Source organism: Mesoplodon bidens, assembly GCF_964165515.1.
Source record: "Mesoplodon bidens genome assembly, chromosome: 11".
Taxonomy (NCBI): domain Eukaryota; kingdom Metazoa; phylum Chordata; class Mammalia; order Artiodactyla; family Ziphiidae; genus Mesoplodon; species Mesoplodon bidens.
Window position 1 is genome coordinate 102243232 of NC_138167.1, and position 23524 is coordinate 102266755.

A 23524-nucleotide genomic window follows, 5' to 3' on the forward strand; every position below is an offset into this window, starting at 1 on the left:
AAAACACAGGCAACAAAAGTTAAAATAAACAAATTGGACTACATCAAACTAAAGAGCTTTGGCACAGCAAAGCAAACAATCAATAAATTGAAAAGGCAACGTGAAGAATGAGAGAAAGCATTAGCAAACATATAGCTGATAAGGGGTTAATATCCAAAATATATAAAGAACACATACAACTCAATTGCAAAATAATAATAATAATAATAATAATCCAATTAAAAAATAGGCAGAGGACCTGAATAGACATTTTTCCAAAGAAGACATACAAATGGCCAATAGCTATATGAAAAGATGGTCTACATCACTAATCATCGGGGAAGTGCAAATCAAAACCACAGTGAGATATGCCACTTCATACTTGTTGTGATGGCTATTATCAAAAAGGCAAGCGATAACAAATGTTGGTGAGGATGTGAAGAAAAGAGAACCCTTACACAGTGTCGGTGGGAATGTAAATTGGTACAGCCATTACAGAAAATAATATGGAGGTTCCTCAAGATATTAAAAATAGAACTACCATATGATCTCGGAATCCCACTCCTAAATATCCAAAGGAATTTAAACCAGTATCTAAAGGAGATATCTGCACACGCATGTTCCTTTCAGCATTTCTTCACAATAATCAAGATATAAAAACAATCTAAATGCCTTTCAACAGATGAATGGATTAAGAAAATGTGATATATATATAATTGAATATTATTCAGCCATAAAAGGAAGGAAGTCCTCCCATTTGTGACAACATAGATTAACCTGGAGGTCATTATGCTGAGTAAAATAAGCCAGAGAAAGATAAATACTGAATGGTATCACTTATATGCAAAATCTAAAAAAAAAAAAAAAAAAAAAGGCAATTTCATAGAAACAGAGAGTAGAGTAGTGATTACCAAGGGCTAGGGGAAGGGGGAAATGGGGGTGATATAGGTCAAAGGGTACAAATTTTCACTTATAAGAAGAATAAATTCGAATGCTCTAATGTATAGCATGGTGACTACAGTTAATAATACAGTTCTGGGGCTTCCCTGGTGGCGCAGTGGTTGAGAGTCCGCCTGCTGGTGCAGGGGACACAGGTTCGTGCCCCGGTCCGGGAAGATCCCACATACCGTGGAGCGGCTGGGCCCGTGAGCCATGGCCGCTGAGCCTGCGCTCCGCAACGGGAGAGGCCACAGCGGTGAGAGGCCCGCGTACCACCAAAAAAAAAAAAATAATAATAATAATACAGTTCTGTATACTTCAAAGTTGCAGAGAGTAGATCTCAGGCAATCTCACTCCCCACCCTCAAAAAGAGTTAACTAGGTGAGGTGACAGAGGTGTTAATTATCTTGATCTTGGTAATCATTCTACAATGTATATGTGTATCAAAGCATCACATTGTACACTTTAAATATATACAATTACATTTGTCAGTTATTCCTCAAAAAATTAAAAAATAAAGATACATGGCTAGAGACAAATAAGCCAGTGTCCGTTATGATGATGATCTGAGCATCATGGCACAGTTTGCTCATGTATCACGTTTGTGAACTGGTAAGACTTTGCACCAAAATGTAGAGAGGGTCAAATAATAATCATTGTAACTTCCTTCTTTCCTACTGTTTTAATTCTTAACCTTCTTGAATGAATTAAAAATTACTCAAATATATGAAATTTGGAATAAATGTTAACTTACGTGTAAAAGCACATCTATAACATATTTAATCAAAATGCTATTTTCCTGATATTATTCATGCAGAAATAATACTGGTATTTACAAATAGTCTTTTAGAATTGGTGGTTAGGTGGGAAATAACCACAGACATGTCTCCAAATGCATCTCAAGCTAACTTAATAAATTATTTTCTGCATTATATTTTAAGAATCAATACAGTTGAATGAACCAAATGTGCATCCAGCAAAATCTAGCCAAAAATATCATATATAAAAGTGAATGTGTACTTTAAATATTTATTTAACATTTAAAATAAATATATTAACACTACATACTTTAAATATGGTACTACACTTCCACTTATCTTTATAAAACATCGAAAATATCCTTTCTGAGCCAATGCAATGATCAGTGACTTGAAAAGATATTTTCTAACACAATTTGCAACTTTACATATTATAGCATACAATGTTAACTAATAGCATACAATATTAACTAATAACCATTGAGATAGTCATTTCCTGGGTGCAAAACCAAACATCCAAATTACTGCACCAAAAAATTCTGATGAATCATTATTTGATTTCTAGTTATAAAGAGGAATATCTTGTTTTTCAGAAAGAATATTAGCAACTTGTTTTTAAGCTTAAAACGTTATTAAATCAATAGAGTATTTATATAGAAATCCTAACAAACGCAATTCAATCTACACCAAAGACAAAGTAGATTTTAATACTATTTTAACAATTATTAAGTGGCTGCTAAGTGTTATACACTGAGATGTACATGCTCCTGTTAAAATTAGAACAACAAAGGGACAGAGATATAAGGAAAAATCCTAATCCAGGTAACAATGGAAAAAAATTCATAATATACCTTATTGCTACAGACGTCTAGTCATTGGTCCAAAATCTTTACCATTGAAAGTCCAGTCCTTAAGATTTCATTATTATTATCCAGGAAACATGCTTAATTCCCCAAATCTCCCTTAAATAATGTTTATAAAATACATATGTCAGGTCACTGCCTATACCCATTTGCAGCAGCCAATCAAAATATGTATTTAAGGGGCATTGGCGGGAAATAATTTGTCACTATATAGGTCAGCTCTCTTATTAATAATAATAAAAACTGACATAACACCATTTGTACAGCAACTTCATATCAAGACTCCAAAGATTTATTCATTAATACTTCCCATATTTCTAGGCATTATTTGGCAAACGTTCTTCTCCATCTTACTGATTTATAAAGCAAAGCCCTAACTCATAAAATGACATGAACCTGGTGACTCTATGTTTTCTAACTCACAGTCCATTTCTATTTGCCAGGGAGAAGAGAAAGATATAATACATCTAGCATGAAATAGTTTGGCTAACCCAGGATAGTGAAATATCCAATTGGTACTTGGGTCTTATCTATTCCCACCTTTTTATATGCGATCCAGTCAAACACCCTGTCAATATCTGTTGCCCGTAGCACTTCCTGTGATACTGGATGGGAACTGGCCAAGCCGTCAAGCAGCATCACTTCATGTAGAACATCTGTCAGAAATCTCTGTTTTTCCTGCAATATAGTAGATGGAACAACATCATAGGTGATTCCTGGTTATGACAGAATATGTGTGACAATATGAACAGAATGTGTTACTTAATTGATGATGCTCATCAACCTACATGGTGAGACTTAACTCTACAGAGAAACCGGTAAATAAAATGCCCCTTAAGTCACTCTAAAATAACAGTGGTTGACTTGGGCACAGCATGAAACAAAATCAATGGGGTACAATGGGCCCTAAATAGATAGAAACAATGGACTCTATGTTTTAACAGTGGTTAAAACAAATTTGGAGCGTGGGCACATAAATGAAACTGACTAAGCTTGTTTATGTGTTCTGCAGGGTCAAAACTAAAATTCCAGTCCCAAATAACCTTTTCATAGTTAATCCAATATAAGAATAATAACTAAATTTTCAGAGCTCCATTGCTATTTCTTATTTCTAGTCCATTTAAACAACACATTCCCTCTCTTTCTGTTCCTCCCTTTCTTTCCCTCTCTCTTTCTCACTTATCCTCTCTCTAACACACACACACACACACACACACACACACACACACACACACTTATTTTCTAAAAGAATTTCAGGAGACCACCACAAATAATAAAAGGCATTACTGACATCAAACTATAATATCTGTGTATGTGGATGTGATAAGTGAATTCAGAAAGTGGAGAGCAATAGGTATCAACAATCCATTTTGTGAAAGCAAACAAAATCGTGAGACTTCTGTGCATTGCTGAGACATTAGTATTTGCTCTAATAAAAGCTGACTTGTAATGTTAGTAATAAACTGTAAAGAAAAAAGTACTTCTCTGTTGTTTTTGCTTTAAGAAGCCTGCTTTAAAGAAACAGCTTAGGTTCTGTTAACAAAAATGCTGGCAGCTATTAGTCCTCCTAGTCTCCTGCCTTCACTGAGGGAGAAGGAGAGGAAAAAGAAGTTGCAAGAGATATCAAGGGCTAAATAGCCCTTTGATAGTTGGGACCTGAGAGGTATCATTACAGAGATAAGACTGCAACACTTTAATTGCTCTAGCTAATTCTGAACTCATTCCTGGAGCCTCCAAATTTTGGGTCAGCAGATAAACTGCACTTTATTTCTGAGTGAGTTGTAATTTCAAGCTGAGAGTACACCAATCCTGGATTTTAAAAATTGGAAAGAGAATAAATATACTAAGAAAAGTATAGTTAACTAAGCACATATGTTTGTGTTAATTTAAATCTGGCTTTAGGGCTTCCCTGGTGGCGCAGTGGTTGAGAGTCCACCTGCCGATGCAGGGGACACGGGTTCGTGCCCCGGTCTGGGAGGATCCCACATGCCGCGGAGCGGCTGGGCCCGTGAGCCGTGGCCGCTGGGCCTGCGCGTCCGGAGCCTGTGCTCCGCAACGGGAGAGGCCACAACAGTGAGAGGCCCGCGTACCGCAAAAAAAAAAAAAAAAAAAAAAAAGAAATCCTGGCTCTTACGTGAGATAAAACATCAAACAAAATAGTTAGCCACAGTGAACAAAATAATAGTTTTCTCTTACAGACTAGAAATGCTAAAGAATTTTGAGGCAAAACACAGTAAAACAGAATTATTTATGGAAAGTTTAATGGAAGAGGTAGAATTTGATCTGATCCTTCAAGTAACTTTAAAGTTGTGTGCATGCTCATGTGTTTGTGTACAGGGAAGAATATATTTATGGTGCATAGTCAACAGTTTTTATTCTACTCTATATTTTAAGGACACCATGATAGGCCATTCTACAACTTTCAAAATGCAGAACAATAAGGTAAAATGGAGAACTTTAAAATCTGTTTACAAGAAGCTTATTGTTAACAGTAACAATAAATCCTACCACTCTAATACAGACACCTCTTGGAGATGTTGCATACATGCCTACATTTAAACAGTTCTAATAATACTGAATATGTGTGTCATTTTGTACTGAACTATTTTCAAAAATATGCTGTGTTTGAATTTTTGGAGAACAGTGTAAAGACTTTTCAGAAAAGTAAACAAAGTGTGAGTGAATGCACAGAGCTGAGAATAACACATGGAAAAGAAGTAAGGCACTATTGTTTTATTCATTCATTCATTTAACAAACATGTATTAAATTCCTACTCAATGCCAGATACTGTATTGTGTTTTGGGAATAAATATATGACTAAAATCTAGTCCTCAACCTGAAAGAACTCAAAAGTAGTTGAGAAAGACAGGTAAACAGCTATCTGTATTATAATATGATGGATGTTATAAAAACACAGAGGATGAAATGATTAATTAGTTCAGAAAAGGCTTCACAGAGGAAGTGACATTAAAGTGGGTTGTTGAAAGATGAAAGGTTACTCAGATGAATGGGGGAAGCAGCTTAAAAGAGCAAATCCTGGCAGAGGAAACATGAAAAAAAGCTGGTCTGTTTGAATCCTCAGTTGTCAGGTTGAAGAGTTTGGTCATAATAAATAGGCAGGAGCAGAGATAATGACATAATAAAAGTAGTGTCTTAGGAAAATTAACTTATCTGAGTTATACAGAGTGGCTTGATAGATGTAGAAACAGGAGACAGGAAGTGGCTATTGTACCAAGAGGCGATATGGTGATGATGTATTACAACAGGTGTTGCTGAAGGACTTTTGATTCTGAGAGATATTTTGAACGAACAATCAACTGACATTGATGCCTTGGTCCCCTTAGTGGATGATGGAGAGGAAGTACTAACAAATAACTACATGGAATGAAGTGACGGAATTTTAAAAGATTTTAGATTGACAGAATGTTTTAAAAGGTAGGGGGCATGCTACTGACAGAAATGGAGAAGTGGAGAAAATTTTGGTTTGGAGGGCAAGTTAAAAGATGAGTTTTAGACATATTGCAAGGAATGTGACAGTGAACATTTAAAAAGCAATACGTCACAGGCAACTGAACGTAAAAGCCTAGGTCTAAGATAAGAGGCAAGTGCTAAACAACTTTTGGCAAGAAACAGTAATCTGTATACAAATATAAATGAAGTCTCGGAGAGAAGCAACTTTTTTTAACAATTATTTCTTACAATATTAACACTTCATATACTGGTATTTAGAAATATATGTGAAAGGAGTTATTAAAAATTCTTAACACATCATTAGATACACCTGAAAAAATCAATTCCTTGATGTCTCCAAATGGCTTCTGCCTGAACACGTCAAGATCTGAATAGTCATGGTGATGGTGGGAAAAGAGGAAGTACTATTGGAAGGGAGGCTTGTCGGCAAGTTCCTATAGAAAGGCTGACTAATTTTAGTGAAGAGCAATACCAGGTAGACACTTTGACTCTTGTCATCAGAAAAGAAAGAAAAAAATCAAGTAATCTGAATCAAGATCAAATAAAGTCAGATACATCAAACCACACAAAAAAGATGAGAGCAGAGCCTGAGCCAATTCAAGAAGTGGTGAGGTGCTCACAGTCATGAAAAGAGAGGAAAAACATTCTCTGGGCAGATGTGGGTTACATCAGAGCAGCCACAAGGGCTCAATTTTCTTTTTTTTTTTTAATTTAATTTCCTTTTTAAAAATTTTTACTGGAGTATAGTTGATTTAAAATGTTGTGTTAGGGGCTTCCCTGGTGGCGCAGTGGTTAAGAATCTGCCTGCCAATGCAGGGGACATGGGTTGGAGCCCAGGTCCAGGAAGATCCTACATGCCGCGGAGCAACTAAGCCCGTGTGCCACAACTACTGAGCCTGCACTGTAGAGCCCACGAGCCACAACTACTGAGCCCGCGTGCCACAACCACTGAAGCCCACGTGCCTAGAGCCCATGCTCCACAATAAGAGAAGCCACCGCAATGAGAAGCCCGCGCACTGCAACAAAGAGTAGCCCCCGCTCACCTCCACTAGAGAAAGCCCCCGTGCAGCAATGAAGACCCAATGCAGCCAAAAATAAATAAATTAAGTAAATAAATTTAAAAAAATAAAATGTTGTGTTAGTTTCTGGTGTACAGCAAAGTGAATCAGTTATACATATACATATATCCACTCTTTTTTAGATTCTTTTCCTATATTGTCATTACAGAGTATGGAGTAGAGTTCTGTGCTATACAGTAGGTCCTTATTAGTGATCTCTTTTATATGTAGTCGTGTGTACATGTCAATCCCAACCTCCTATATTTATCCTTCCCCCCTTCCGCCTTGGTGTCCATAAGTTTGTTTTCTACACCTGTGACTCTACTCTTGTTTTGTGAATAAGTTCATTTGTACCATTTTTTAGATTCCACATATCTAGGAGGATGGGTCTGAATATAAATGGCTCTTTCATTATTCCTGGGAGAAAAGACAGGAGCACTGCTGCAAAATTGATGAAAGAGTCCTAGACTGTAAGAAAAATATCTGCCATTCACTAGCTCTCTGACCTTGAGCAAGTTAATCTTTTCAGACCTCAGCACCCTCATTTGTAAACATATGTGGTTGTGAAGATGAAAGATAATTTGTTCTACCAATATTTATTGAGTACCTGCTATATCCCAAATGGTATGTCTGGTTCTAGGGATAAAAAGATAGAAAAACAGGGATCCAACCTTCAGAGATTTTATCCTAGTAGAAAGAGAGACAAAGATGAAAACAAATATTGAAATAGCACCTATTATGTGTAAAAATGGAAGTAGGTTCAGGATACAGAGTGACTACTCAGAGAAGGCTGTGATTGGTTCTGTCTGGAGAAAGGAAGGAAAGCTTCTGAATCGATAGTTTGAGTTGAATCTTTAAGGGGGATTGAGTTTTCTAGGAGAATACCACAGAAAGGGGCATTTTGGACAGAAAGGAATATCTGGGAAAAACCATAGAGGTATGAAACAGCCTGACCTGTTTGGGGGACTCCAGAGTTCTGCGTGGCAGAAGGCAGGGAGTATAATGGGGTAAATGACTAGTGATTAGTGCATAGAGACAGACAAGAACAGAATTATCAAGATCCTCCATGGCAAGTTAGGAAGCTAGAATTAAGAAGTGACATCACCAGACCTACATTTAGAAAGATGACTATGAACACTGGAAAGCGGACTAGAGCGAGGGGCAACTTGAAACAAAATAGGACAATACAGCACAATTATGCAAAAATAGCACACAATATGGGCTTTATCTTTGTGATCACAAAATATTATACCATTATTTTTCTAAAATTTAGCTCAATATTGTGATGACCAATGGTGATCCAACAAGGTATTTACTTTGAAATTCCAAAATGTATGAATCAAATATAGATTTAGACATAAATATAAAATAGGCATAAATATAGATATGTATGTAGATACACATAAAGATAACCAAATAGATACAAATATTTCCTTTTCAGTATTTTCATTAGTTTATTTAAAGCAATGTCTTATTCCAGTTTTTAATATTGACAACATCTTCTTGAATATAGATAAAGGCACTTTTCTAATCCATAGAGTCAAATGAACAAGAATGTCTGACAAAAATTATTTGAACAATACAATCTAATTCCACACGTTTACTGATTGCTTTGTATACGTAACCTCCACATGTTGGAGGCTGGGGAAACAAACGAACTGGGGACACAATTCCTGCCTCCAAGCAACTCCCATTATGATAGGGAAGATAGACATACGTACAACTCATTTGTGCCATTTGACAGGTAACGTATTAGTAACCAAACAAAGTACTATGGGAGTAGAGAACAGAGGGAACGTTATGGGTAAAAATGCTTTCAGTGTCTATGACCATGTTGATTGAGTTTCAACTGATCTATCATAAAGAGAAGAAATTAGATACTTTGTGTCTTTGGAAATCTATACACCATGGATGAAGCCTTTTAAGATTTCATAGGTTAAACAAATGCCACATGAGTCATTACTAATCTGAACCCCTTGCTTGCATAAGACTAGAACAAGGATACAGGTATACCTAGCATTGCATATTTTGGCTTTTTCACTATTGTTCTTCATGACTTATTCAAATCAGGACAAATTAGAGGAGAGGAATACAATCAAAAATCCAAACAAGAAAAGCAAACATATTGGAGGAAAATATACATCAGGTTTTATTTATGTGATATGGTATCTCTGTGACGTCGCAATTATCATCTTTTGTAAACACACAACACAATGCCATATGTGTAAAAATTATAAATTATTTGGATTCCAAGTCTCTTAAAATATTAAAAGAATTTTACTATGTAATTTTATATTTCATCCCACTTTTATAAAGTTCTAAAATGTCCAAAAGTATTTTAAGCTTTACTCAGTTGAAAGTTACCTAGATGTTCTTGTGAAATATAATGTCACTATTTAGCTGATTAGTTAACATTTTGTGGATAGCTAAATCATACTGATAAATGAAATAAAACTAAAGATGTAGTGAAAATAAGTGTTGCTTCTATATAGTATTTCTTAAAAATTAACATTTCAAAATCTCATGTTTAAAATACACATGCCTAGGATGTTGATAATCATTTTCATGTGCAGCTTGTTAAAACAGTCCACTTATATTAAAGTCAGACTTATGTAAACACACATATATGCAGTAGGCATTAAAGAATAATTTTAGAAATAATCACCATTAATGCCTATAATAAAACAAGCACTGTATTGAAAATTTTACCTGTTTTTTTCCACATAACCTTTTACAGTAAGTGGTACATGAACATAATTATCTGCGTAGATCTCTACTGATTTAACATTATTCTGTGATTTCACATGAACTTTACAATAAGTAACCAAATGTGTTCTATATGCTCTTACTTCTTTTAACTATCAACTACTTTTCATTCACTGCCAAGCCACAAACACTTTAAGATGCCTTAGTCAACGCACTAACTAAAAAAGCAATTATATCTCTATAAGACTATCTTGGATGACTTTATAAGGCTCTCATAATCCCAAATAACTCCCTGCACAGGTTTTTATGAACGGATATCCTCTCAAACATGACTAACACAGAGAGAAGGTGGGTTAAATTGTGAGTCTCTTCAATGACTACACCCTTCAGCTGCCTTATGTTTTGTTTGTAATATCCAGGCTGAATGTGTCATGTCTAATATTATCCAAGATGTGACACAGCTAAGGGAAAATGCTAAGATGAAACACAAAATGTACTGCATTGTGTTCAACCACATTCTGAGCCTTCTGCATACTTACTCAAGAACCTTTAAGATATAGCAATATTGATATGGCAGAAGTCACCATCAATTAGTCATTTACATATTCATTAATTATGATAATCCTGGGTCTTACAGAACAACCTTCAATGTGCTTCAAATAATGTCAATCACAGTAATAATTATGAACAGGTTGTCTAATTACATAGCTCATTCTGATTCTAGCAGCCCCAAAAAATCACTGTGAACAATCACCATATGCCATGTGCTTTTATATAACCCTCTTAAAATGTTCATATCATATATTTTTTGGATTTCTTGACATTTTTTCCTTCTGTTTTCCTTCACTTATCCAATGTAGTTTTATATACTTTGAAGTTCAATATCCTTTTTATTTCAAAGAATGAGTTCTTATATAGACATAGAAACTGCTTATAATCTTTCACAAATTATTTGTTGCCCATAATTTCTTTTTTTGTTGTTAACTTTTGACCAGAATTTTATTATTTGAATTCCTCATAGATGCTATACTTTGGGTTAAATGCTGAGAAATGATGGTAAATAAACAGTCCTTAACTGATGAAGCATATTGTTTAGTGGGGGAGATTGACTTCCTCTTCTTTGCTAATTAACATGAACTCATACCCACTCTCGTACATGTCACTTCAGCATCCTCTGCAGAGAGGTAAGCTTCTTCACCTTTTCAATAATCCTCTCTCTACTTTGGCAGTAAGAATCTTTTCCTCTATCTCTATGCTTAATTGTTTTGAGTAGCTGATAAGACATTTCAATAAAATCAAATTTGCCAGTTTTTTTGATACTCACACACCTGTTTCTCACATCCATCACAAGAAGTTTGCTAATATTTTCAGACAAATCAATAATAAGCTAACAAGGCCCTAGAATATTTGATTGATAAAATGTAATCCAGAGTATTTTTAAACACACACTGACTAATCATCTTAAACAGATTCAATTTCTACCTAAATCCTAATAGAAACTTTCTTATACAATTCAGGTCTGGAATCATTCCAAAAATAGGTTAGCCAACTCCCAGAAGTCATTAACATTATTACCAAGTAGCTAGTTTATTTTATGTTATTTTAATTTATGAAATAAATAATAATTAAAATGACCTTAATTCTGTAACAAAATTTTTATTAACTTGATAATGAAATTTATTAAATAACACATTTTTGTACTTTAATTTTAATATTTAGTGATATAACTGATCAGTTCATCAAATAATCTAGCTAAATAAAACTTTACACTTGTTGCCAGATCACAGAAATCTGTATATTTCCAATGAAAATAAAAAGCATTAATTTTTCCAAATTTAAAAGATTTACTAACTCATAACAAACAACTCCAGAATACATAAAGTGCTATGGCCAAAAAAGTTAACCAATTCAGAAAGGAAACTCCACATTTATTCCCAGACCCTATATATTACTGTATCTCAAAGTAAGCTACTATAACATTTATAGACTGATTATAAAATTAGCAAAGAAAATCTTTACTACTCAGAATGCAAAATCTGGACTAGCAATCCATTTTTAAAGTGCAAAAGTATTAAAATATTAGCATTCCAAAGTCATTCTGAAATGGAACAGTATACTCAAAAGTATTATGTGAAGGCAATTTCTTTGCTCTTATTAATTTTTAATATGTGATTCACAAGATACTCCACTGGAAAACATATTTTGGACCCTAAAAGTAATACCATTATACTTAAGTACCTAATAGTAATAGTAATATTTGTAGTAAGAAGAAGAGGAAAAATGTCTTAGAGTTTTAAAACTATTCTGTGACAAAAACAGTACAGGTATTTCATACATATTTTGAATATGGAGAAACAAGATCACACAGCTATTAAGTGTCAAAAATCTGGGACTTCCTTGGTGGTCCAGCGGTTAAGACTTTACACTCCCAACGCAGAGGGCATGGGTTCGACCCCTGGTCAGGGAACCAAGATCCTGCATGCCACACAGTGTGGCCAAAAAAAAAAAAAAAAAAAAAAAATTAATCCACGGGATAGGTAGAAATAAGGAAACGAACTTCATTCTAGGAAACTGTAAAGTAGGATTACTCTGACAAAGAATAATTTAACTTCATTGGTAAAATACATCTATGAGACTTTGAGGACACTGATGTTCCTACTCATCTGTGTTCCCCATCTCTAACAGAGAAACTTACAAAGACTGGGCATCCAAAAAATGTTTGTTACATAATGAAAAATGAGTGAGTCAATATAGATTAATCCCTGGAAATATTTTTTAAATTAGGGGCCCTAAAAATATCAGCAAAATGCTTAGCAACTAATAGAATAATATCATTTTGTTGTGAGAAGCCAAATTATTTTCAGGCCTAGGAAGTGATATAAACCATCATCTCTCAGAAGAAGCCAAAGATTCCAAGAAAAGCACCTTATGGTCTTAAAAAGTAAGACAAAGAAACACGGAGAGTTTTTATTTTTAATTAGTCATCTTCAATATTGTATTGTGTTTAATGTCCTTCAAATTGGACTGATCAAGTGGATAGTCGGGAAGAGAATGTAATTAATGCCAAGTTTTGTTCTTTAGGAGCAATCGAACTAAACCTCTCTTTAATCAGAAAACTTGGGAAATAAATAATAAATAGATAAAAATATCCCACCATCACCACAAGCACCACTACAACCAAAAGTACAGAAATATTTTTTTTAAAGCACTTATATTCCAAGCAAAGCTGCAAAGCTTAGGGAAAGAACAGAACTTAACTGAGAAGAAAGATACTCAAATTCTAAATAAAAATAAATAGCTATTGTAAATCTAAGCAAATATTAGAGAACATGTTTGATCCATGTAATATAAAAATGATAGTAGGTAGCTAAATCTTCTTCCTGTTCCATTATTTGGCTAATCCTCTGAGACTTACTATGCTAAATTTTATTTTCCAAACATATCTATGAATATGAACAGTCTGACTGAGATTATGGATCTGTGTTTTTGAGCTACTGCATAAACAAAACAACTTCTGACAGAGGCATGGTTGGTCAACTAAGAGCAAAAAAAAAAAAAAAAAAAAAAAATCCTCATCTACCCAGACCTTCTAACTGAAACCACCACACTAAAGACAAAATACAGTGTGTATAAGAAGCTGATATATAGCAGGTCTCTGCTAATAAGCCATGAGGTTTATTCCATAGAAATTAGCAAAATGAATGTCTCATTTTGGGTACTTGATAATTCTCTGAATGAACTAATTAAACAGAATGAATGAAATGTACAACTGAATGGAATGGTAAAACAGTGGCAGCAACCCATCAAACTAGTTCATATAAACTTAATGTTAACAGCACTCAGGAAACACATCACTGAACTATAAATAAAATCGTAAGAGAAAATTTTAAATGATTATAGGAATTAATTGGACACAGGTGGATTTGAAGTAGGTTCTTAGAGAAGAGAAAGCATCCCCACATATCTTCATTTGTAAAGACAAATATGACAAAGGTAACACTCCAATCATTAGAAAGAATTTTATTTCATTAGTCCCAGGGAAAGGTAAAAAGCTAAAGATATAAATAGTTTCAAAAGGGGCTTTTACTTAAATCTGTGAATGGTAGATCCACAGAGGTTATTCAGCTCAGTGTCAAAACATGTTCTACCCCAAATCATCTTTTTGGATTCATGGTTGAAGAGAGCTGCCTGAGTGGTGGCCTGCATGGTAGTCTAGCCATTACCACACTCTCAGACTCTTAAGAAAAATGACAGCAAAGATGCGTACTCTCAAGATACCTAGCAGAAGGTCTTACTCTATTTCACAGCAAATTAGCATAAGTAAAGTGTTTAATGGTACACAGTAAATGCTACCTAAGTGTTTATTATTGCAAGTGTTACTGGAGTAATTGAAGCAAAATCTTCATCAACCTCAAGTTATTGCTTTTTGCTTTCTCTTGACAGGAAGCTCCTTTACATTTTTTGATCCATATCACTGGAACTCACTACTTTCATGTATCACATCCTTGTCTAGCAACATCTGAACAGTGTTAAAGTAACCTTGATGAAATGGAAAAAAAAAAAAAAAGTCCCATAAAGTGTTATGGACTGAGACAGTCACTCCTTGCTTAGAAATGAGTGTGTTCTAATATCTTTTAAAGCATATAGCTGCCTGGTTAAGGATGAGTAATAATCAGAAAGTTAATGAATTATTCTTTGGTCGTCCTCTTAGTCCCCAGCTTTCCTTTTTGGTTGTGTTCATGTTACAGGTTTTGCAAAGCAAATTCTCTTTAACATATCTGAGATGATACTGAATGATATCAAGTGTTGAACAATTCATGTATCATAAGAAGATAAACGTTTTTACCAAGCGTGGTAAAAGGGACAGATTAAACTGGTATAATCTGCTATTGCAAATCATAAGTATTTGAGAACAATGATGTCTAACGGAACATTTCATCATTTTGATATAAATTTTTGGCATCATCAATTTTTTTGTTTATCAAGTGATGTCTGACCATTTTTAGCAAGTTGGAATATTTTGCTTGCAAACTGCTCTTACCTAAAAAGGGAATGAATGGGTTAACTTTTCCTATATTATTTCTAGATATGAGAAAGGACAGCGTTGCATTATTGTTAGGCTCCAGGTTCAGAAGAGTTTTCTTCTTAGGAAGTGTCTAATCCTGTCAATTTATCGGTTGCTTTTGAAATTCCTAAGGAAATGCAGAAAGACCTTGACACCATGCACACCTGAACACAGTCTTCGGAAGAAATACTTTATTCTGAAGGGAATGCTCATTTATCTTTTATCTCCAAGTTTAAAATATACAAAACCTGAAACAGTTAGTGCCTTTCTGAATATAAATGGCTTTTTAAAATATCATCCTTTAAGAACATACATGAAATTTCAATTTGAAGCTTTGTTTTAAATTTTAAAAATTCACATAGTAGGGCTTCCCTGGTGGCACAGTGGTTGGGGGTCCGTCTGCCCGTGCAGGGGACACGGGTTCGTGCCCCGGTCCGGGAAGATCCCACATGCCGTGGAGCGGCTGGGCCCGTGGGCCATGGCCGCTGGGCCTGCGCGTCCGGAGCCTGTGCTCCGCAACGGGAGAGGCCATGGCAGTGGGGGGCCCGCGTACCGCAAAAAAAAAAAAAAAGGTAATGTGACTAAGAAGTACCTCCTAGACATGTACCTGAATGTATAGAAGTATATGTGAATATATGTGAATATGAATGAATTATGTTTGCTTTTTCTTCCCTTTCTAAAGATATCTTAATAAAACCTGATCTTCCATTTGAAGCAGTAAACGAAGCAGATTTACATTTTCTGAGACTTAACACACCTTGATGACAAACTTTTCAAGTTTCCATTTCCCAAACAACTGTGAAGCCAACAATGTCTTGATTCTTATATAAGATCTATAAGTGTAGACAAAACAAATGTATGAATATATTATAAATACTTCAACTGTTGTTTTATCCTCAAAAATATATTTGTGCCATAAAATTTCTAAGTCAGTTAATGTGCATCAACAGTTAACAAATGACTGGACTTATTCATTATAATAGATATCCATAACAGGGTTACCAGCGCATCAGTAAGATTGCTTGCATAAAGCACAGAGTCCTAAAATGAGAAAATATTAACCCAATTAGTTATTGTATTAGCCTTAGTGAGAATTATTTTAACACGCTAGTGTAACAGGTGCACTTCCTGGTTTCACTGCTCTTCTTTGCTAGAAATTCTTAGTATCCCTTCAGTCACCACTAGTTAGAACCCAAATCTCTGGCCTGGTTCTTAACATGGACATCCTTTCTTGGATTATCCTAATTTGTATACTCTGAGTGTTAGTCTCATTCTCAGTGCATTGGGCCTATACACCTGAGAACTCCTCCTATATTTACTCAGAATTCAGACCTGAATTCTATGAGACCCTCTCCTCTAATGGTACCAGCTGCTGTTCTCTTTGCAGCTCTTACCTCCTCTGTGGACTTTCTTTGTGTTTGTTATAGGCCTATTGTCCACCAAAGCCCCAAACTTTTCTAACAACTAATGATAAGGAAAAAGCAGCCCATTCTCCCAGAATAGAAGGCTACAGCTCCCCAGATTCTCTCAAATGAGAAAAGAAATTTTTTCTCTTCTTTAAAAAACAAAAGTTGATGTTTTCAGCACACACACACAAAAAGACTTGCAGATGGGTCCGGAGGGAAGAGTAAAGGGAAAGCATAAAGAAGAAGTCTATTTTGAAGACCGTGACCCCCAGGAGACCCAAGTGAGCACTCCTTCTACTTTTCTTCTAGTCTTTCAATGTAAATGTCACTTTTAAGCTACTGAGAAGGATCAAAAATACCACAGACCCTTGGCACTAGCCATCAGAAGCTTTTAAAATGTTCACATTCAATATGTCAGTCATTTGAGAATAAAATATCATCTACTAGTTGAAAATAATTGGACCACCTTCTAATTTACTGATTTCTCAGGAGTAGCATATTATATATGGATTTTTAAAATCATAATAGACAAAATACAACTCTGTGGAAAATCAAATATATATGATGTATGTGTATATACATATACACATTTATTTGGTATTCAGTATTTATAAAGTAAGATTCTAAAATAAATATTTAATTCCCAAATGGTCTATCTTTTGACACCATAGCCCTCCTGGGCAAATATATTTTGATATTGATGAATCATAGGCAATAGTACCAATGTACCAACTACTGTTGAAATGTATATTAACTAACTTTGAAAAGCATGTGAAAAGCTTTCTTCCCTACAGACATTAAATCAAAGATGGACTTAAGACATGAACAGCTGAACAAGTAAAATATTAACCAAAACAATTTTTTCTCTCTCTAATTTTCTATTTTCCCCCCACTTGAGTAGTAGAGTGTTTATTATGGTTTAGAATAATTAAGCAGTATATCTTTACATTTAAACTGGAAAAAAATTGTATTCAATAAACTCTGTATCTATTTCAGTTCACCAATGATTTTCTCAACTTCTCTTTGAATAAAAACAAAATAATCTAAGAAGTAAAGGTAATTTTATTGCAATGCCTATTAAATTTAGCAGGCAATTTTTGTTGAAGCACATTAAAATGATACTGAGTCTAATGGCAGAATTCATTTTTACTACTTTAGTCCTGCCCATGATAAAAACAATTGAGAACATTTATCGAAGTTTTGGGCAATACACTTTGAGATATCCTAAGTATTTAGCATAATGAAGTTCAGTTGCACGATTCTCTATTAATAGTTATCTTTATGCCCACGTATGTGCCCTCATAAAAATTTAGGAAGAATTCCCAGTCTGCAGACTTTATCAGTGTATAAAATTATTGCTGTGTAAAGCTCCTTAGCATCCCAAATTATTTAATAAAAGAACATACACTCATGTTGAATAATTCTCATTATAACAAGTACGTCCTTACAAGGCTACATTCAGGAAATTAAAGGTTACACCTATCATACAGATACAAATTATAGTGAAAACCTGTGCAATATGCACAAGGGATGTGATTTTGCCTGCATCGGCATCAGGTCTGTAAAATAAGGAGTTCTTCATGGTATCATTTTACTATTAATCCTTTTCCTGTATTAAAGCTCTTTTATTATAGACTTTTTCAAATTTAAATGATAAAGAATTGTTGAAGAATAGTAACTAGGCAGCATGAGTGTTTTCTTTTCTCCCTTTGGACGGCCATCAACAGCATACTGTAACTTAATCATCCAATAATGTTGTCATTAACAACCAACTTTGATCAAATAACATCAAGCAAAAGGACTACTCAACCTATGAAATCTAACCCCAGGCCTGAGCTGAAGAAGTTGCTTCTGTTGATCTTGACACTTCTGTTTGATGAATGAAACATGATATAAGGCTTATGTCCCTATAGAATAGTCCATATTGCCAATATAGATAAGCATTGATTTGGGGAGACTGAGTCTAGATACAAAGATTACAGAAAACTTTTTGTAATCTACACATAATTTTTAGAAATCTAGGGTGTCAAAACAGATTACTAGGGTTGGAAATGTTAGGGTATTTATACATAAAATCAATGCCCCTTTGTAATGGAGCATTTATTATTTTCCAGGTCCATGATACCTACTCACATTTGTATAGCGGTTCATGCATTTCAAAGACCTCGAAAGTTATTTTCTCTTCACAAAAATTATATGTGCTTACCAAGGCAGTATAATCGCCCCCATTTCTCAAATATTAAGGGTGAGTCAAAGAAGTGAAGTGCCTTTCTTGGAATCTGAATTTCTTCTTGCCTATCCGTTTCCTGACCTTATATCATACTACCTGGAAAGGCCCATATCTATAAAATGGTATACTTGATCAGTTTATTGGGGAAAAAAATTTCATAGTAGTTTTTATTCCATGTAGTGTTTTTAATGTAAAAACTGATGATTGCTTTAGCAGAAACTGACTGTAAACACATACCCACACGTATATACAACCTAAGATTTTACGAACAGTTAAGCAGGCTACACAGGTATACTATCCTAAATCAGAACAAGAGCTTCCTTAACAATACAGTGTACTTCTGGGCTTCCTTATTGCTATTCCATAGGAGGTAAATTGTCATAGCAATCTCCCTAGCAATCTGAAATTGCATTTCAGTGCTTGAGCCTTGGTGTCTAAAAATAATTAAAGCACTGTTTTTGAGATTAGAGGCAAGAGGTCAGCTTCCTGAATTTCTTTACTTCTGACACAAGCCTGACTTCCAGTTTTTCTAATTGAGGCTAAGTTCTAGTGAAGCCCAAGCCTTGTTCTCCTAGGTGAGTTTGTGTGCATATCACAACAGTACGAGTTACTGCTAACACGGCCACCACTCTTGCTCTTTCTAGTATTTCTTTCACTCTCTTGCTGATGCCACCATGAAAAATAGTGCTGACACAGCCTTAAAGTCACTTAATATCCTTTCTTACTTATGTGGCTAACTTAGTCCTAAAATTTTGTTTGCAAAGAAGATAGTAATGATCCTGGGAGGAGAATTTGTTTAGAGTCTCTTCTTATAGGTTTTATGAATTTAGTATATTGAGGTACTCTACAACCTAAATTGAAAAAACTACTAAAAAAGCAAAAGTAGCCAATGGTCAGACAGTATTTGTAATCTTTAAAATCCTAACATAAAGAGACATAATAATAAAACCTGTTTTCACTATTGCCTAATTAATTGTGATGGACCTTATTCTTTCATTTCTTAGTTTAATCCATCATTAATTCCTATTTTTGATGATAACATATGGATTAATATCTTACCAGCTCAAGGTTTTTATACTTCCAGTGCATGGTATGTATTCTGTTAAGGACAAAGTCTCAGATGTGTTATTTACACTCTATATTAATTTTCAATATTTCTTATAAAAATGTTCTCCACTTATAACTTAACTGATAAAGATAATGAAGGAATATACAAAATTATTCAAAGATAAAATCCAGTATGAGAACATTGAAACTTGGGATTCACTGCCATGCTAAAACCATCAAAAGCTGTCAGTTTTCACCTCTAGTATAATTCTGTTGATTCCTTTTTAACCTAAGATGTATTTTTATAATGATGAACAGAAAGGATTTTGTCATAGATAGGTGAATGAGCTGAAAAAAAAGAAAAAGCTTACCTATATGAGTAACATGCCATTTGTAATACTAACATCTTTTAATATTGAAACATAATAGAATTATAAACCAGTAATAATCCACAGCATAGTGAAAATTAAATGATAATTTTAAACAAATTTGGTTGAAAGTCAACTAAAAACCAAAATATATTTTTACGAATATTTCAATATCCTTAAACATTTCAGTTTTCAAATTTCGTATTTGTTTAAAAATTAATTAATATTGATGGTATTGATGATTTTTCTTCAAAGTTCTTTAAAGACATTTTTAATTAATTTTAATGCCATAATAAAACAGTTCAAGTAAGATTTTTTAAACTGTATAATATATAATGCATACCTAGATACATAAGGCTAAGTAAAATTAACTCACACATTTGTGCAAACGAACCATGTTGCCTTTATAAGATATAAGCAAAACTGGATAATTCAAACATATCAATATGATATTACAATTATAACATTTCTTCTGAGATGTGTAAGATCACCTTTCTTACTCAGCAGGAGTTGGTTGAATTTATGGTAGAGAAGTTGTATCATGACTTACAGACATCTTTATATTTTACCTTGGTTTAAATACTATTCAGATCATACTTGCAATCATGACAGATAACTAGATAGTCACATAATAATTTAAACATCAAAAAAGAGTGGTGTGAAATAAATATATATTATCACCCATGCTATGTCACAGGTGAAAGCTTTTGAGCTTCTGGAAGTTGACAAATGTCAGTACTTTGCAACTTTTACATAGTGCCACTTAAAATAAATTTAAAATTCAAGTTCCCAAACATATACCCTGGGTTCTACTCCATAATAACATAGTCACTTCCTGATTAATGGAAGCTTAGACCAAATGAAAAACTTAACATTAAATGACATATAGAAATCATACCCTCCCTCCACTTTTTCTTCTAGGATGTTCTAGAACATCACTGCTTAAGGTAAAACAAATCCTACTTCAGGTTCAGACGTACAGGTATGGGTATAATGTGTACAACTCTTTATAGTGACCTCTTATTAAATCATTTAATCCTAAAGTAAAAACAGCAATAATGCATCAAAAATTTTAGCTAATTTTTGAGTTCATCACATTGAAGAAATATTAAGTTCTCATTTTTCTATATATTGAAACATCCTATATACTTAAAATATAACTTATTGATTACTGTTACCTTCTCTATTTTAAGGGATAATTTATCTTTGTTATCAAATACTGCAATCTAAAATATTTCTATTTAGAAAACTTGTACCATTTTGAAATCAGTGTATAACCAATCAGATTCTATTTAGTTCTAATAAACAAAAATATTTTGGACTACTACTGTTTACATTTTGGGTTACTTTTCCTTTATTGGATAGCTTTTTTTTTTTTTCATGCATCGGTTGGTATTTTCAGTCACGTCTGATGATAAGATAAGCCCAATGTAACACAGGATCAACCTTTCACTTAGAGTTCCAAACAATTAAAAAGTGCACTTACCATGTTCCAGCCGGGGTAGAGGTAGTCTGTACCAACAAACTCAAAGTAGTGAGCAAATCCCTCCTTCAGCCACACGTCTTCCCACCACACAGGAGTCACGAGGTCACCAAACCACTGCCGTGACAAATGAATGGGCATCAGATAAAATCGCGTCTATCCCAGAATTATTTTATCTAAAATGAAATGTATTAAACTATGATTATCACAATTGGAATTCATTCCCCAATTGATTTTGTGAGCTTAAAATACGTTGTGGCAACACCATTGATTTATTTGACTACTTGGATGACACTAATTTTCCATAAATGCATTCAGGGAAGAACAAAAATAAAATGTTCAAGGAACACAAGAAGAAGATTTAGCCTGGAGAAGAAAGGGCTCAGGGTAAAAAAACTGACAACAGCTTTCTTCAAATATTTGAAGACCTAGTATATAGAAGAAGAAAACGCTTGGGTCTTATGGCCCAAGGGGACAAGTCAGTACTAATGGATGGAAATTAGGGTTGTAGATTGGTAGACATTGCTAAAAATGCAGGAGACCCTCTAACAGACTGAAATGGATGAAGGGGGAAAAATACTACCTCGAGAAGTGGTGAGCTCATCACAGGAAGTACCGAAGCAGCGCCTTCCAGTGGCAGAGGCAATTCACAGACGACATCGGCTGATTGAAGGACCTAATAAGGGCTTTAAGATGCTCCACACCTGACTCTCCATGATTCTATGATAATGAGGGTTGTACCAAAAAAATCTCTAAGATCCCTTCAGGAAAGTAATGTTGTAATTTATAATTGGTGTTATGATTAGATCTGGATACATTACTCTGAAATCCTTGCTGAGTTCACCAAAGCTTAAGGGAATTCTTTTTTCATTAGAAAACAAAACAAACAAAAAAAATTATACACGGTAACTATCCTACAGACTTGGGATTTAATGATGAAAAGTCAGACAATGTCCCTTCTCAGGCAGCTGACACTTTATTGTGGAGGAAGGGACAATGAGATGAGATAGAAAATAAAAAATAAGCAAATGAACAATACAATTTCAGATCTTATTAAAGTGTGATAGGAATGGGGGACGGGTCACTTTAGACTGTAAAAACGAAAAGATTCTCTCTAAGCAGATGACATTTGAGCTCAGACTTTAATGATAAGAAGAAGCCATGAGAAAGCCTTAGGCAAGAGGATTATAGGCATTTGTAAGTAACCCTTAGTGTGAAGACTCTAAGTGGGAGTGAGTTATTTAAGAAGCAGAAGGAAAAGGTAGTCAGACAAGTATCAGATCATAGCTTTACAGCTTTAGGAGCTAGAGGGAAGAGCTTGGTGGCTGAGCATTTCAATATTAATGAAGTATCACTTACTCAAGAGGATCTCTAATAGAAATAGAAATAAGAGATAACTCTGAATATGCTGATGACCACAAAACAAATATTTAAAACATTTTCTGTTCTTGATCAGAAAGTAATGTTTCTTCTCCCTTAAATTGAAAGCCTGTCTTAAGAATTGTGACAATAAATAGGTCAGGAGAAACGGTAATGTAGACAATAATTTGGTAATGACAGTGGAAATTATTATGTGTTTCTCCCAGCTTCTGGCTCATTTCCGCATAGTAAGTAGCCGAGCACCACTAAGCTAGAACAAGAAAGTAACTGAGAATCTGGAACAAATGAAATCCAGTTCTAGAAACAATGATCAGTGTGTTCTTATTTCAACAGAACTCTACATGTAACTCGTTTCTAGGAACGTTCAAAAAGGACATTGATTTGCGTCAAAGAATTGTATGTTTAGCTAGAAACCATTTTTAGCACAACAGAGGAGCCCTGGTTATCTCTGCAATGGATCCCCTTAAGTCTCTGCAGCAAGGAACACACGCCCAAGCTGAGCAGCATGACAGGTACAAACATCTACAGGTTCACTGCAGAAGGCTGACATATAGGTAAATGGTCATATGGCCTAGAACAATTTATCATAAGTCCCTATTCATGTATTATCATTTAGCTGTTCAGCCTCTTTTACTAACAACATTTTCCACTTCACTTTCTTAAGGTTTTCAAGCTTTTTAAAAAGATTTTGGGTTAGTAACAAATTGAAGTTGTACAGTATCACACTGTGATTTCTGGTGTTTTCACTTAAAAACTATCCATAGTTTCTG

At 34.4% G+C, this 23524-nt stretch overlaps 1 protein-coding gene across 1 annotated transcript in view; it reads right to left on the reverse strand.

Annotated features, from left to right (window-relative positions):
* Positions 1-23524, reverse strand: part of TRHDE (thyrotropin releasing hormone degrading enzyme) — a gene marked incomplete at its 5' end in the record, with an annotated part of 390730 nt that overhangs the window by 151328 nt on the left and 215878 nt on the right. The window contains 2 exons of the mRNA XM_081249500.1: positions 3080-3217; positions 21378-21491. Of these exons, the coding sequence (XP_081105626.1) occupies positions 3080-3217; positions 21378-21491 (252 nt within the window). The remainder of the gene's footprint in view (positions 1-3079; positions 3218-21377; positions 21492-23524) is intronic.